The 17,057-nt window shown below is 47.7% G+C and overlaps 1 protein-coding gene across 5 annotated transcripts in view; it reads right to left on the bottom strand.

Annotated features, from left to right (window-relative positions):
• Positions 1–17,057, bottom strand: part of EML1 (EMAP like 1) — a 203,668-nt gene that overhangs the window by 144,679 nt on the left and 41,932 nt on the right. For 2 of the 5 annotated variants that reach the window (XM_034938120.3, XM_034938123.3), the window contains exon 1: positions 3,094–3,297. The exons of the other annotated variants lie outside the window; for them this stretch is intronic. In XM_034938120.3, the coding sequence (XP_034794011.1) occupies positions 3,094–3,160 (67 nt within the window). In that variant the 5' untranslated portion in view covers positions 3,161–3,297. Of the gene's footprint in view, positions 1–3,093; positions 3,298–17,057 lie in introns of those variants that run through there. 5 annotated transcript variants of the gene reach the window in all.

Genomic DNA, 17,057 nt, shown 5'->3' with positions numbered 1-17,057 from the left:
AAAAGAAGTTTGTGAGCTGGGCATGATAGCACGCACCTGTAGTCCCAGCTACTTGAGAGACTGAGGTAGGACTGCTTGAGCCCCAGGAGTTTGAGGCTGCAGTGAGCTGTGATCATGCCACTGCACTCCAACCTGGGTCACAGAGCGAGGTCTGGCTCAAAGAAAAAAAAAAAAAAAAGCTTGTGATTTCTAGCTCACTTTACAGATTTCAAATACTCTGAAGAAAACAATGCACACATTTTCTGCTTAAATGAGAAAGACAGTTCCTGAAAGATGAGGATGAGCCTTTTCAGGAGGCTAGATACTGCCTAACTTTACATTTAATGTCCACTACAAATTATGAGGAGAGACACCAAGAAAGAAGTATAAGAGAAGACAGAAATTTCATTCATTAGAACAAACTTTTCTCTTTCTCCCTTCTCATTTACACATTATCTTCTCTCTCTCTCTCTCTCTCTCTGAGACAGGGTCTCACTTTGTCACCCAGGCTGTAGTACAGTGGCACAGTCATAGCTCACTGCAGCTTCAAACTCCTGGGCTCAAGCAATCCTCCCATCTCAGCCTCCTGAGTAGCTAGGATTACAGGTTCAAGCCACCATGCCCAGCCAACTTTTAAAAATTTTTTGTAGAGGGGGGTCTTGCTATGTTGCCCAGGCTGCTCTCAAACTCTTGGCTGCAAGTAATCCTCCCGCCTCAACTTCGCATATCTTGATCTTGTCTTTATTTGACCAGAAGGAAATTAACTATGACAGTCATCCAAATAATATGTGTGAATTATATTTTCTAAAGCTGTAACCATGATTTTTTAGTTTCTGTCACTATTAACAGCATGACACATACTGAACATACGAAAATGTATGAGTTCATGTATTATGCTGCTGTCTTGCCATTGTAATGTAAGTCTCTCATTTAAAAAGAAAAAATTGTTTGCCAATGTAGCTAATGAAATATCCAAATGTTTAATTTAGTTCCTAGTGAAATGGCATTTCTGTGATCCACTGCTTTAATTGAATCATCATAGTAATTAACTGACTTGTATTCATTTATATCTTCACTTAATGAAAGCCTCTTAAAATGTTTCACATCAAAACATCTGTTGCCTAAGACATCACCAGTTAACATTGACTTCTGCCCCACAGGCCACTCTTGCTTTAAACTTTATTCATTAGACAACCTAAAAAAAAAAAAAAACAAATACAGAGCTGAGAACTTTTTGAGAAAAGTAATTCAATAGTTATAAAGTGATCTTATTGTTTGATTCTAGTTAAGGTGGTTTTTCTTTAAACCAATACTTCTACAAAATATAAGAGTTGGTTTTTACTTTCTTCTGGACATCACCACCAGTAAAATACCATGCCAATATCTCTAGGCTGGCAATTAAAAGGAAAATGCAGAAAACGAAAACATTCATGAACAGACGTGTAGGTCAACTTCATGACTAAACTGCTATTTAGGAACAGTATGACCAGGCCCCAAACAACTGCTCCAATAAAAATATCTAGGCTCATTTTCATATCGCAAATCAAGCTGTCAATAATACGCCCACAGATTAAATTTGTAAGACCTGATGCCTCAAAGTCATTTAATACAAATTTCAGCCACATATCTTTCCAACTAGCATAGGGAGAATTCTACCATAAGCATATAACTACTTTTTAGATCAAAAACAATAATTCGAATATGATTGATTATAAGTCAATTAAGGAACCTATTCAAAATGTTAATTGAGGAATCTATTTAACCTACTGGAGAGCAAAACCGTTCCCATGACTCTATACTATAAAGTATTCCAGGGACCACCAGCGTACCAAATACATTCTACCTGCCCTCAACGCCTTCTGAGGCTCAAAAACACAGGTGTTCTGCTCTTGGAAACTGGCGTTAAATTCAGAGAAAAAGCAGAAACTTTAATTCCACTGAAGAGGGAATTACTAAGTTCATGAAGGCCCACAAATGGTTCAGATGTAAAGTATAAGCTGCAAAAGCTATCAGAGTATACATTCTACCATGAACAAGATGATAAATTTCACCAGAGATAAAAAATACCACTACAGAGGATGAATCAACACACTCACTACTCTTTACTGCTACAGTGACAAACAGGTGTCGAATAACAAGAAAACTTTCCCTAAATCACAATACAATAGCAAAATAAATTGCTCCAGTTGTCAAAGGGTCTAGAATTCAAAATTATTCCGACTGCACTTAAGCAAATTCTATCAAATACACATTTTTTTCCCATTAACAAACTTTTGGGGCCCTTTCATGGAGCAATAAATCCAACATGTAAAAAAAAAGTGTGGTTAACTTTTGTGCGTGAATTATCACACATCATGTTCTGATAAAATATTCAGTGTGCTGTGAAAATCTTTTTCAACCCTGCCAATGAGACTGAAATCTTTCAAACATGTAGGATTTCATATTTTTAAAAAGATGCCATATTGGTGGATATGAATGTTTCCTTCCTGTAAAATTGCAAAAACAAAAAAAGAAAAAAGAATCCATTATCCCATAAACAAAATAAGCAGCAACACTGAGGCCAGGTCCACTTTGGCTTTCCATTTAAAAAGCTCTAGATTGTATTAAATTGTGATGATTTCATTAAAGTAGACCTGAATGGGTTCTGGGGGTCCAAACACTGCGTGCATCCTCGCAGGAGGGTTTTGTTATTAAAGGATTTGTTTCCCGAGTTCTTCATCCAGTCATTTCCAAACAGATGTGGGTCGGGAAGCAAAAAAGCAACACGTTCCCCGGAACGCGGAGGCTGCCCGGGCCTCCCCGCCGCCCTGTGCCCCACGCGCCTCCGCCCGGGCGCGCTCCGCGGGTGTTGGAGCCGGCGGGGTCCGCGCGCCAGTGCCGGGAGCCGGGGCGGCGGCGGGGAGCCCGGGGCGGCCCGGAGCGAGGCGCGGCCCCGCGGCTCCAGCACAATGCGCCGGCGGCGGGAACGGGGACCGCGCGCCCCTCCGCAACAACTTTGCGCGGCCTCGCCCGCGGCCGCCGGGCCTCGGCCCCGCGGCTTGGTCCCCGCCGTCGCCGTCGCCGCCGCCCGCCACCAGCCGCCCGCCGCCCCGGCCCCGCGCGGCCGCCCCTCACCGTTGCAGAACTGGAGCAGCGAGGACGTGTCGTACAGGCTGCTGTAGCTGGAGAAGCCGTCCTCCATGCTGAGGCCGCCGGGCCGCGCCCGCTCCCCGGCCCGGCCGCGCCGCCGCCGCTCACCACACACTGAGCTGAGCCCGACCGCGACCGGCGCTGGCGCTGGGGCCGGCCCTGCTGTGGCGGCTGCTGCTGCCGGTTACCATGGCAACCCCGGGCCCGCCGCCGCCGCCGCAGCCGCGCGAGCCCAGCGCCCGCTCCGCCCGCGAGGGGGCGGCCTCGGCGGCCGCGGGGCCCGGGCCGGGAGGGGGACGTGGCGGGGCGGGGCCGAGCCTCCCCGCGCCTGCGGCCTCTTTCCCCGCGGGGAGCGCGGCCCGGGCGGCCTGGGAGCCGCAGGGGCGCGTCTGCCGCCCGCTGTCCCCTTGGCCAGGCCCCGCCTCCGCGCACGGGGGCCCAGGGGCTGCGGGGCGCGGCGGGCGGCCCTTGGGGGGGCGCGGGGACAAAGACCAAGGCCGGGAGAGAGCGGGCGCGTGGGGCCCGGGGTAACCTCCGCCACGGACACCCAAGCCCACCCGCCCCCGACGCGCTGTTCCCGCGCCCGCGGGCAGCTCCACGACCAAACATGGACAACGCGCCCGCACATTTCGGCCGTTTCCACGCCGCGGCTCACTGTGGCCCACATCCGACCGGCGCGTTCCTCTGTCCACACGTTTTTCCGCGGCAGCAAGGCCCTGCCTCAGTGAGACTTAGCACGGGACTGGCAAGTCAGCTCGAACCTTCGCTCACACTGGGCCAGAGAGGCTATCCTGGTACCAGGCTGGAAGTCCCCCGTGTTGAGGACTCGACGCAGCTAAAACATCGCTTTGTGGTTTCTCTATGATCAGCCCTTGGGATACAGATCTGTCACGTTACAGGCTTGTTAACTTGCTACAGGACTAAGGAAATCAGTATTTATTCTACATCAGAAAGAGACCTAGAGTTAGGAGAAAATAGCGCAGTCGGAGAAACGCATAGATCCATGAGTTTTGTAACTTTTCCAGGCCATACACGTATAAATGCTGTTAATGGTTCGCATTTTATACCCATGGAGTAAAGTAAGTAAAGATGCGCCAAATAACGAGTGGGAAGCAATAAATTAGAATATATAAAATGGATGATCTAACCCAAGAATGAGCTTGGTCCCAAAGAGACTGCAGAACGTTTACACTTCCTGTTGCATCAGTCATAATTCAGTTCCATGCCAAAATCTGAAATGGTAGGTACTAACTTGTTCAGGTTGAATAGAGTAGGTGAAATAAGAACTGAGTAAGTTAAAATTAGGAAAACTCGTAGGTCTCGCTTGGGCTCAGAGGCCTGTCCTTCCAGAAGCCCAGCTTGGACATCAGTAGATGGCAGGTGAGGGACAGGGCTCTGTCGCTCTGCGTGCGGCACGGTTAGTGCATGGGTTAGTAAGGACTGGTGCTATATGCTGTGGGCAGAGGGAGAAGTTTAAGAGCTTATTCCTGTCCTAGCAGGATTGTTAATTGGGAAGATGCATTGTGAGTGAAGGCTGAAGGGCCCCAGGTGCTGCGGGTTTGACTGTGACTTGGTGGATGGAGGACAGTGGGCAGGACAGTGCTAGTGAGGAAAGAAGGAACGGTGCCTGCAGACATTGTGCAGACAAGTGGGAAATAAGACTGGACTGAGGGCAAGGGGCCAGGTAAGAGAGGCCCCAAGAGCTGCAGAGGAGCCTGAACCAGACCTGGTGGGAGATGGAGGAACGCTTGGAGGGTTCACGCAGGCAGGCCACTGTTGAGAGCTGTGTTAGGGAGCTGGGTCTGCCTGCCGACTGGGCTGCAGGGGCCGCGGCCTGTTGCTGGAACAGCCCAGGATGTCTGCAGTGCTCCAGAAATGAGGCACCAAGGGCCGGCCAGAGGGAAGTTGCTATAGGACCATACAGCTAGAAAGACAGGAAGGTCAAGCGAGGACAGCACAACCTCCAATTAGAAGTGCCCTGTAGCAACTGGAGAGAAAGAATTGAGATTTGGGAGTTGTCAGCAAAGGGGTTGTAGATGAAGTCTCTAAAGAAGAGAATGGAAAATCGGACAGGGGCTGGGGTACAGCCTTGACAAAGGAGAGAGAAGGACATTCCGAAGGAATGGTCAGAGAGGCAGGAGAATCAGCAGAGGACATTGTCTCTCTAAGCTAAGAGCACAGAAAGCTTCCAGTGGGCATTTGCGTAGGGTTCTCTGCAGGAAGGGTCAAGGAGGATGAGGCTGGGGTGAGGCTCTTCTGTCTGGTGGCAGAGGGCTCCCAGGTGACCTGGAGCACCCTGGTGATGCAATAGGTTGCTGGATATCAAAGGGAGAGGGCAGGTACATGCACGTTAGAACACTTTGGCAGGGAGGCCGAGGGCGGGGCTTATGCCTGTAATTCTAGCATTTTGGGAGGCCGAGGTGGGCAGATTGCCTGAATTCAGGAGTTCAAGACCAGCCTGGGCAACATGGGAAACCCCGTCTCTACCAAAAAAAATACAAAAAATTAGCCAGACATGGTGGGGTGCACCTATAGTCCTAGCTGTTTGGGAAGCTGAGGTGGGAGAATCACCTGAGCCCAGGAGGTGGAGGTTGCAGTGAGCCAAGATCACACCACTGCACTCCAGCCTAGATGACAGAGTAAGACCCTGTCACAAAAAAAAAAAAAAAAAAAGAAAGAAAAGAAAAAAAGAAAACTTTGGCAGTGAAAGGAAATGGGGGGAGGGGCCAAAGATAGTTGGCAGAGGGCCAGGTAAAGTGTCCTCTTGCCCCTGCCTGGCACAGGTGGGTTCTGTGCCTCTCTAAGGCAACAGGCAGGTGCTATGGAGAAGGGGCTTTCAAAGGGTGAGACTTAACACCCAGATGCACATTTCGTCTTCCTCATTTCCCATCTGTCTATTCCAGTGTTCATGCTCTCTCTATTCCACTTTGCAGTTTTATACTTCAGGATATGTTGGATGATTGGCATAAAAAGCTGAGGTGTGGCATTTCTGAACTTGAAAAGGAAGTAATAATCATGAATAATTAGAAGATGGTTTTCTTTAAAGCCGGGTGTGGTGGTGTGTGCCTGTAGTCCTAGTTATTTGGGAGGCTGAGGTGCGAGGACGACTTGGGCCCAGGAGGTTGAGGCTGCAGTGAGCTATGATTGCACCACTGCACTCCATACAGTGCAGCTGGGGCAATGCTCAACTCCAGCCTGGGCAACAGAGTGAGACCCGATCTTAAAAAGAAAAAAAGAATGTTAGCATTCCTTATGTTTAATGTTATGATATTTGGTGGCCACAATTTAGACATGGGAAAGGAGACATATATTTAAAACTTCAGCTGCTCAATATTTAAAATTGAGCTGGAGATTTTCTTAGAAGATATTATTTCCACTAAAGTTACAAATAAGACAATTAAGAACTCAGTCCACTTTCTTTTGAGATGATAAAGAAGATCATTACTCTCTTAACCTAGAGTATTAAACAGCTATGTTTTTCCCACAGTGGTAAAATCTTACTCTAAAAAAAAAGCTAAATTTAGAATAATTACAATGATATGCATGTTAAGTCACTTAGGTATAATCTACACAGCATTAAAAAGGATCTTTGGGGAAAGTTCAAGAAAAATCTCTGAAAATTAATAATGTGTGATGTTTTTGCTAAACATTTTAACAGACTGATATTCCACGTCATTGTGAGTTAATTGATAGCCTGAGCACCAAAAATGTTGTCATTGTAATAAATGAGGTGTACTCTGTAGGACAATATAACCACAGTGTGCAGTGGAATTAATAGCAGCATTTGTACAACGTGTGAAAAAGAGAAAGGAAAGTGAAAGCTCTGTAGCCTTTATTCATAGAAAGGCAATTTTTAAAAATCACCCAGAAATGTGCAGCCTTGTGCATCTATTGTTTAATCCAACACTCTACCAAAAATAGTTACACAGTGCCAGGCCCTATGCTTGGGGCTGGGAATGTAGCACATAGAACACAGTGCTTTCCAAACTGCAGGTGGCCGTGAAGTCAATTAAAGAGTCATAATTGGCAAGGTTTAAAATGAAATAGAGGCCAGCCATGGTGGCTTATGCCTGTAATCCCAGCACTTTGGGAAGCCGAGGTGGGTGGATCACCTGAGGTCAGGAGTTCGAAACCAGCCTGGCCAACATGGTGAAACCCCATCTCTACTAAAAATACAAAAATTAGCCGGGCGTAGAGGTGAGCACTTGTAGTCCCAGCTACTCAGGAGGCTGAGGCATGAGAGTCACTTGAACCCAGGAGGTGGAGGTTGCAATGAGCCGAGATCGTGCCACTGCACTCTATCCTGGACAATGGAGCAAGATGCTGTCTCAAAAAAAAAATAATAAATAAATAAAAAGAAAGAAAGAAATAGAAAATTCCACTTCTGGGTACTCAAAAGAGTTGAAAGCAGGGACTTGGACAGATATTCATACACCCATGTTCATAGCAGCATTATTCACAATAGCCGAGGGGTGGGAGCAACCTGAGTATCTACCGATGGCTGAATGGTTAAACAAAATGTGGTCCATCCATAGGGTGGAATCTTATTTCATCCTAAAAAGGAAGGGAAATCTGATACATGCTATCAGCATGTATCAAGACACTATGCAGCGTGAAATAAACCAGTCCCCAAAAGCGCAAATAGTCTATGACTCCACTTACACGAAGTGCCTAGGGTTGTCAAATTCATAGAGACAGAGAGTGGAATGGTGGTTGCCAAGGGCTGGGGAGAGGAAGGAATAGTAAGTGAGTGCTTAATGGGCGCAAAGTTTCCGTTTGGAATGTTGAGAAAGTTCTGCAGATGAATGGTGGTGTGGGTAGCGGAACAATGTGAATCTCCTCATGCTTTATAACTGGGCACTTAAAGATGGTTACAATGGTAACTTTTATGTCGTGTGTGTACACATACACACACACACACATATTAGGGAGATATTTTACAGTCTCCATGTGTTGCCCAGGTTGGAGTGCAGTGGCTATTCACAAGTGCAATCAGAGCACACTAGAGCCTCCAGCTCCTGGGCTCAAACGATCCTCCCTCCTCAGCCTCCCAAGCAGCTGAAACTACAGACACACACCACCATGCCTGGCGGTTGTGTATATTCTAACACAGTTTTTAACATGAAATGGAATAGACAATTTTGGACTGCACTGAGCATAGTAAGAACGAGTATTTGTGCTGGAAACATTGGTATTTACTTACAATGTACCTCCATGTGCTGAGTTGCGATGTATAATACAAGGCATTTCTTGTTGTGGATCACGGTCACAATCTAAGAGACATTTGGACATATAATAATTGTACAGATATATAAATACAAATGATAAGTGCCAAGGAACAAAGCTAGGTGGAAGGATTTCAGATTATTTCTGAGGGTCTGAACTGGACTAAGGAGGAAAAGAAGCTACCAGAACAGCCGTGGGTAGAGCAAGGGGCAGCCACATCAGGCAAGCTAGGGTAGGAGATGGGGAGGCCCTGCTTGCAGGGGGCCTTGGACAGCCTGTCAGGGGCTTCTGATTTTACTCTAAGAGCAGAGAAAAGTTGACCTTCGGTTAATGTCATGGGCTTAACTGTGTCCCTGCAAAAATTCATCTGTTGAAGTCCTAATGCCCAGGACCGCAGAATGTGACCTTACTTGAAGATGGGGCCTTTACAGATGTAATCAAGTTAAAATGAGGGCATTAGGCTGGGCCTGAATCCAATATGACTGGTGTCCTTATAAGAAGGGGAAATTTGGACACAGATGCACACAGAGGGAAGATAAAGTGAAGACACAGGGAGGAGATGGCCACCTGCAAGCCAAGGAGAGGGGCCACAGAAGGATCCAGCCCTGCCCACACCTGGGTTTTGGACTTCTGACCTCCAGAACTATGAGAAAATTAATTCCTGTTGTTTCAGGCCTCCAGTTGGTGGCACATTCTTAAGGGAGTCTGAGCAGATCAATACAGTTAGTATAGAATCTCAGAGTCAATCCAGGTGTGGTGGCTCACGCCTGGAATACCAGCACTTTGGGAGGCCAAGCCAGGCAGATCACCTGAAGTCAGGGGTTCGAGACCAGCCTGGCCAACATGGTGAAACCTCATCTCTACTAAAAATACAAAAATTAGACAGGCATGGTGCCAGGTGGATATAATCCTAGTTACTAGGGAGGCTGAGGCAGGAGAATCGCTTGAACCGGGGAGGCAGAGGTTGCAGTGAGCCGAGCCAAGATCGTGCCCACCGCAATCCAGCCTGGACAACAAGAGTGAGACTCTGTCTCAAAAAAAAAAAAAAAAGAAACTCAGAGTCAAGAATTGACTATTCCACAGATGCAGCACCATTCACTACTCATATTAAAATATAAAATATAGCTTCTCATGATAAAATTGTTACTCTACAAAATAAGAGGTAATCACTGAGTCTAACAACCATAAGGGAACATTCAACTCTGTGGCCTCCAACCCGCTTGCTGATGCAGCTGTCCCTTCTACAACATCCCTGACAAATGGTCACTCTGCCCCTTTCAGATCTGAAGCACTCCAATTATTAAAAAGATTGTTGTTTATTTTTATCCTAAATTGCCCTTGCCAAAGCATTCTTCACCAATCCTACTTTTGTCTGGTCAATTTCATCTCCCTCTGTCCTGGTTCTGGCTTCTGTCTCCTCTGGAACATTGCAACAGTAGCCTGTGTCCTGGTTTACCCAGCCCTGCTTCATTACTCCAGGGTTAACTTACCCAAAGAGGTGCTAACTGATGTCCTTTCATTCTCTGCTGCCTACCATATTAAGTGCAAACATCTTGGCACGAACTTCAAGTCTGTCTGCACTCCTGCTGCAAATGCCATCTTTGGCATTCAGCACACCCCTGCCCCACCGTGCTATCCGAAAACTCCTCTTCGCGACTCTCAGACGTGCCGTGCACTTGAAGGCTTTGAACTTTGGCCAGTGCTGTGCCCTAGTCCTGAGTGTCCGCCTCCCCTGCCCGCCAGGGTAGGAGCTGCCCCATCAACAGGGCCTCTGCAGTCATGAGCACATCTGCCCTTGTGCCAGTCTGCTTTGCCTTGTGGGAACTTGTGTACAAGTCTGTCTCTCCTGGGAGATGATATACCCCTAATGCCCATCATGCTTGACACAAGGTTGAACGTAGTTGGCAGTGAGTAAATGCTGAGTGAATGAATGAACTCTGGATAAAAGTGGTTGCCCATATTACACATGATAGGTTTTCAAATGCCTGGAAGAGAACGCACATCTTCTCCAGGGTAACATTCTCCATTTCCTCCCTGTCCATCATGTGACATTTTTGCTAGACCCCTTGTCTGGAGAGATGTCCATTCCACCCAACCAGATCCTTTTATCCTGGATCCTGAAGATTCAGGTACTCAGAACTGCATACAGTAACCTCAGAGCACTTTCACCTGGGTGGCATCTCCCTTTAGTAACCTGAATATTATGATTCTATTGATGCAACTGAAGCTTGTGTTGATTTTTTTTTTTTTTTTTTTTGAGCAGCCAGGGTGTGGACTGTAGGCTCCATGTTGAACTTCCGTGAACTAGGCGTGAATGTGCCATAATGCACCCTTCAATGTCTCCTTCGTCCTTGTAATTGATCATCAGGTTAGCGCTGTGGGAGGGGTGCAGAGTCCTCTGTATGGCACTGGATGCCTCCCCAGCCACATCTCTATTGATGTGTTTCTCAGTGCTTTGGAAATACCTGCCTAACTAAAAATGAAATCACCCCAACCGTTCGTCCACCCAGCCTATTTTCTTCTTCATTGTCCACAGGATTTTGTGAAGGAGCCTCTCCGTTGCTTTGTAAATTCGGTCTGGTAACACGGAAAAACAGGGAACGAGGTTGGTTTGGCTCTTAGGCGCCACTTTTCCTTCCAAGTGTTTACACGCTAGCTCTTCAAAGATCTGTGAAAATTTTTGCTCAGAACCAATGTTAATATCAAACGTATCATCTGTACTTTCCAGAATCCAACTTTTTCTGCTTTTTGGAAACTTATGACCTTTTATCCCTTCCCAGTTTTCTGTGACTCCCATCTGGCAAAATTAGAGCTGGCTTACTGAGGCCTGGAGAATGTATTCACAGTAACTGAACAGTCTCTTGCCATCTCTTGCCTTTCTTAGGCTCTTGGCAATTTCTCCCCAGGGATGTTTCTTCTATCCCTTCCAGTGTTAAGATTATTCTCCTTATTAGAGAAAAAGGAGGCTGGGCACGGTGGCTAACGCCTGTAATCCCAACACTTTGGGAGGCCAAGGCAGGTGGATCATGTGAGGTCAGGAGTTCGAGACCAGCCTGGTCAACATGGTGAAACCCCATCTCTACTAAAAATACAAAATTAGCCAGTCATGGTGGTGTGTGCCTGTAATCCCAGCTACTGGGGGGACTGAGGCAGGAGAATTGCTTGAACCTGGGAGGTGGAGGTTGCAGTGAGCCGAGATCATACCATTGCACTCCAGCCGGGGCAACAAGAGTGAAACTCCATTTGAAAAAAAAGAAAAGAAAAAGAAAAAAAAAAAAAGAAGCCTACAGAGCGAAGTCCTAACCATGCAGACTGCCTTTCAGGGTCCTTCATGGATTCTCTAGTTCTTCCAGTTCTTTGGCCCCTGTCAATCCCTCTGCTTTTTCATTTCCCAAACACCCCACAATAGTCTGCCCCTGGGGCTTTGGTTGTGAGATTCCTGCTGTTGGAAATGTCTTTCCACTCAGTCTGTGAGCTCCTTGGCCATGCCCCTGGCTGGGAGCCTCACACAGGGATGCAGTTCTACAGCTTATCTTATGAAGGTGAGACATTGTCAGCCTGGTGAAGCCAGCTCCTTGTTTTCCCGTGTGTCATCCGGCCTGGATGGGCTGGAATGGGGGAGAGGCACTGGCCGAGAAACAACACTGTGTGATAAAGACGGCCTTATCAAGGGCCTCTCCAGCTTCATTATCCTATTACACAATGTCAACACTGCAGAATCATGAACTTCAGACCCTTCCACAGATAATCTGTTGATAGTCCAAATGGATATGACAACTCTATTATCTAAGAAACCCAGTAGGCTATTTACCCAAAAGTATTCCTAATGATTGGACTCCATCAAAAGAATTTACATATTTTGAAGTATCTGAAGTGGGAAATTAAAAGCAATATTTGCTTGGCTAATTCTTTTTAAAATGTCCTTGCAGGCCAGGCACAGTGGCTTACACCTGTTATCCCAGCACTTGAGGAGGCCAAGGTGGACAGATCCCTTGAGTCCAGGAGTTTGAGACCAGCCTGGGCAACATGGTGAAACCTTGTTTCTATACAAAACACAAAAATTAGCCAAGCGTGGTAGCATGTGCCTGTGGTCCCAGCTACTCAGGGGACTGAAAGGTGGGAAGATTGCTTGAGCCTGGGTGGTCAAGGCTACAGTGAGCCGTGATCGTGCCACTGCACTCCAGCCTGGGCGACAGAGCAAGATCCTGTCTCAAAAAAAAAAAAGAAGACAAGAAAAAGTCCTTACATTTAGGAAACTTGATGTTGTGATTGTCTCTAATTCATGCAATAGTGCGGGCACTGCAGTAGCTTGCAAATGAATTTCCAACCGTAGCATCTCCACCAATCAACAGGATTTCCAGGGTATTTTGTTCATTCACTCCATCGCGTTGCCTGTAAGGTTTTATGGCCATTCCTGGCATGCCACAGACTAACCACAGAGCAAATAAGCTAATATTAGGGCAACCACTCATCCCAGAAGGCCTGGGACAGCCAGGTTTAGGCCTTTGTCCTGGGTGCTCATTAATAGTACCCCTTTGGGGCCAGACGTGGTGGCTCACGCCTATAATCCCAGCACTTTGGGAGGCCGAGGAGGGCAGATCACGAGGTCAGGAGATCGAGACCATCCTGGCCAATGTGGTGAAACCCCTTCTTTACTAAAAATACAAAAATTAGCCAGGCAGGGAGGCCCACACCTGTTGTCCCAGCTACTCAGGAGGCTGAGGCAGGAGAATTGCTTGAACCCAGGAGGTGGAGGTTGCAGTGAGCTGAGATCACACCACTGCACTCCAGCCTGGGTGACAGAGCAAGACTCTGTCTCAAAAAAAAAAAAAAAAAAAAAGTACCCCTTTAACTCTGGAAAGTATTCTAGTTTGGATGATAAATTGTATGGCCATCCTAGTTAATAAAGAAAGAACCAACCCAAATGTCCATCAATGATAGACTGGATTAAGAAAATGTGGCACATATACACCATGGAATACTATGCAGCCATAAAAAATGATGAGTTCATGTCCTTTGTAGGGACATGGATGAAGCTGGAAACCATCATTCTCAGCAAACTATTGCAAGGACAAAAAACCAGACACCGCATGTTCTCTCTCATAGGTGGGAATTGAACAATGAGAACGCTTGGACACAGGAAGGGGAACATCACACACCAGGGCCTGTTGTGGGTGGGGGGAGGGGGGAGGGATAGCATTAGGAGCTATACCTAATGTAAATGATGAGTTAATGAATGCAGCACACCAACATGGCACATGTATACATATGTAATAAACCTTCACGTTGTGCACATGTACCCTAGAACTTAAAGTATAATAAAAAATATATATATATAAACAATTTAGAGTCTTTCCATAGTGTGCATTGAAAGAAGATTATCTAGATTGATACAGGTTATGCTTCAAATGCTATCATAAGCTGCCTTACAATATCGAAGTTACAAGAAATAAAGAGAAATGGCCAGAAACCTGGATTTTTATCAGGAAAGTCCAGGAAAAGTCTCACTACTGAGGCTTGCCTACTCCCCTCCCATCATCTCCTTCACAGGCTTTTCCATCCTGGTGTTCTAGAGATGCTGTACTTCTTCCTAATTAGTGGGGGGTCCGGTAACTCTTGCTCATATTTTTGCCATGGTCCCAGGACTCCAGCTATACCAGAGAGTAGGGCAAAGGTCCCCAGCATCCTTCTGGAAGTCAACTCAATAAGAAGTTGCTCCCCTACCTCCCTCACAGGCTTGGTCACCGGTTCTTCATCACAGACAGTTGCTGAGAACTGACCCTGGGCTCACACATTTCACCACACTGAGTGCCCTGTTGTGCCAGGAACAGGAGACACAATGGGGAACAATGCACCACCCCACACCCGAGGGTCTCACAGCCCAGAGGGGAGCAAACACGCCACAGGTCACACTCACACAGGCCCCCAGTCACCATCAGGCGCTGGCTCCAGTCCCTGCTGCAAGCCTAGCTGGTACTGCCTGCACCTTGCATGTAAGGAAACTCCCTAGGACTAGAGGCTCAGGGGCCTGGCCCGAGGTCACAACGTTGGTAAATGGTAGAGCTGGGATTTAAACCCAGTCCTGTCAGGCCCAAACCCTCACTTTTCTACTTTGAGCAGCCACCTCTTCAATGGAAGATGGAATAAGAGAGAGCTGGTGGGGGTGGAGGGGTTGGGGAAGGAAGGAGGGGGGAAAGGGCAGATTCTACCCAAGCATGCAAGCTGACACCCTGGCTGGGGACAGGTAGGATAACAGTGCCCTACGATAGGGTGGGGCTGCGGGCCTCCTGCTGTAGGTGCAGACCCGGGTTTAGCCGTGCTTGCCCTGCAAGGCATATTTGGAAAGTATTTGTTGCTTGGGTTTGGGACCGACAGACACATGGGGATTACTGAAACCCCAGGGTCTGCGGCGGACTGAGGAGTCCAGAAGTCAAAAGTGGGGGAGCATACCTCCAGCCTCAAGGAGTCTGGGAGATGAGAGGTATGGAGAGGAGGCGGGAAAGAGGCTAGAAATGCATACTCAGTATGTCTGGAAACTGATGAGACACCCAGCTCTGTTAATGTCAAAGAGGGGACAGGGAGCTCAGACTGAAGGCATCTGGCCCCATTGCAGTGAACCTGGGACCCCATACTAACAGGCTGGGCTTAGTCTATGGGCAATGGGAGCCCCTTGGAAGCCACAGAATTAGGACTGTGCTTCAGGAAGACTGATGGGAAGTGCACATACCTGGGCCAGGGGACACGAAGCATGAAGACAAACTAGTGGGACCTATTCCAGGTGAGGTGGTGTGAGCCTGGGTTGGGCTGGCAGCCATCCTCCCAGCTGTGGGGTGGGGAACTGGCCGCCAGCCCACACTGCGGATGCAGAAGAAGCCAAGAGAGGATCTGGGGTCTAGAGGGCAGGAGTGGTGGGCGGTGTGGGAATCAGGAAGTGAGTGCAGGGGGAGGGCATGGCCTTGGCAGTGAGGATGCCATACAGCATGGGAGGCACACCCCATGAGCAAGGGCAGGGCCTTAGGGCTAGAGCTGGCCAGGAAACAGGTGGTGGGGGAGGAGAAAGGCACTGGGAAACCCACCTGAGGGGGCGGTGTCAGGAGGGGAAGAGCCAAGCACGCTTGATGGGAGGAGGAAAGAATTAGAGGAAAGAATTAGAAGCTGGGGACGAGTCAAGGAGAAGGGAGGCGGCCAGTGGAACAGGGGTCCAGAGGACTGAGCTGGACCCAACCAGTATTCTGGGGGCGGGGGCGCGTGTCCTTGGAAAGAAGGAGAGATGCTTCATCACCCGGGAGAGTCAGGTTAAAGGATGAGGTGGATGAAATGCCATAGGAAACGTGAGGCTTCAACCATTGATTCAACAAACACAGGTGTTGCTTAACGATGGGATACGTTCTAAGAACTATGCTGTTAGGCAATTTCATCATTGTGCGAGCATCGTAGAGTGCACTTACATAAGCCCAGATGGTACAGCCCACTACACACTTAGGCTACATGGTACAGCCCATTGCTCCTAGGCTGCAAACCTGCATGACAGGCTACTGTACTGAATATCGTAGGCAACTATTATACAATGGTAAGTATTTGTGAACGTAAACATCTCTAAACAGAGAAAAGGTATATTAAAAATACAGTGTCATAACCTTATGGGACCATCATCATACGTGCAGTCCATCACTGACCCACTCATCATGATGCGGCAAGTGATGCTTATGATGGCACTTGTTGGCAACATAAACATCCTTGTTGGCAGGAAGCTCTATCAGCACCTTTCCAGGGAAAGTATTGAGTTTGCCTCCATGTTCTGCTAAAACTCCTGAGGACAGAGAGGATGGAAGAAAAACAACCTCCATACAACTTCAAACTGGAAAATAGGAAAAGGGGAGGTACAGTCTCATCTGCCCCAGACAAGCTGAACTCAAAGCTAGCAAGGGTGGGCAGCCAACCAGCAACCTACTTCCCCACAGAGAACCCCCAAAGGCTTAGGAATGGGCAGGACCAGGTACCTGTCACAGTGGGGGCAAAAGAGGGTCTGCTTAAGAAACTGCTGTGGACTGAACTGTGCTCCCTTCCAAACTCATACACTGAAAACCCAACCCCCAATGTGACTGTATTTAGAGATGGGTCCTTTAGGAAGTAATTAAGGTTAAATGAGGTCTTAAGGGTGAGGCCCTGATCTGTTAGGATTAGTGACCTTATAAAAAGGGAGAGAGAGAGATATATCTCTTACTTTCTCTCTGCCATGTGAGGACACAGCAAGAAGGTGGCAGTCTGCAAGCCAGGAAGAGAGCCCTCACCAGGAACCAACCATGCTGGCACTCTGACTAGACTTCAAGCCTCCAGAATAGTGAGGAATAAATTTCTGTTGTTTGAGTCACCCAGTATATGGTATTTTGCTATGGCAGCCCAAGGTGACTAAGACAGAAGCAGATAGATTCCTCCCCCGTCTCCTTCCTCTCGCTGCGAAGATTGGAGTTTCAATCTGTTAAATAGGTGAACCAAGGGGTTCTCTACACAAAGGCATACCAGAGGGGAGGGGAAGCATCCTGAAGATGGCAAATAAATGATAGCCTGATGCTGAATGATCAGACCTCACCCCAGCCCCTTCCTACCCTCAGCTCTCAGAACATTGGCAGCCAGGGGTCTGCTGTCCAGGCAAAAGTGTGGAAGGACCTTTTTTAGGGAATATGACAAAGTCTTGTGGAAAGACCTAGAGGTTGGGCAGGTTG

This window comes from Pan paniscus, chromosome 15 (genome assembly GCF_029289425.2).
Source record: "Pan paniscus chromosome 15, NHGRI_mPanPan1-v2.0_pri, whole genome shotgun sequence".
Taxonomy (NCBI): Eukaryota; Metazoa; Chordata; class Mammalia; order Primates; family Hominidae; genus Pan; species Pan paniscus.
Note: the sequence above shows the minus strand (reverse complement) of the source record. Positions and strands in the feature narration are given on the sequence as shown.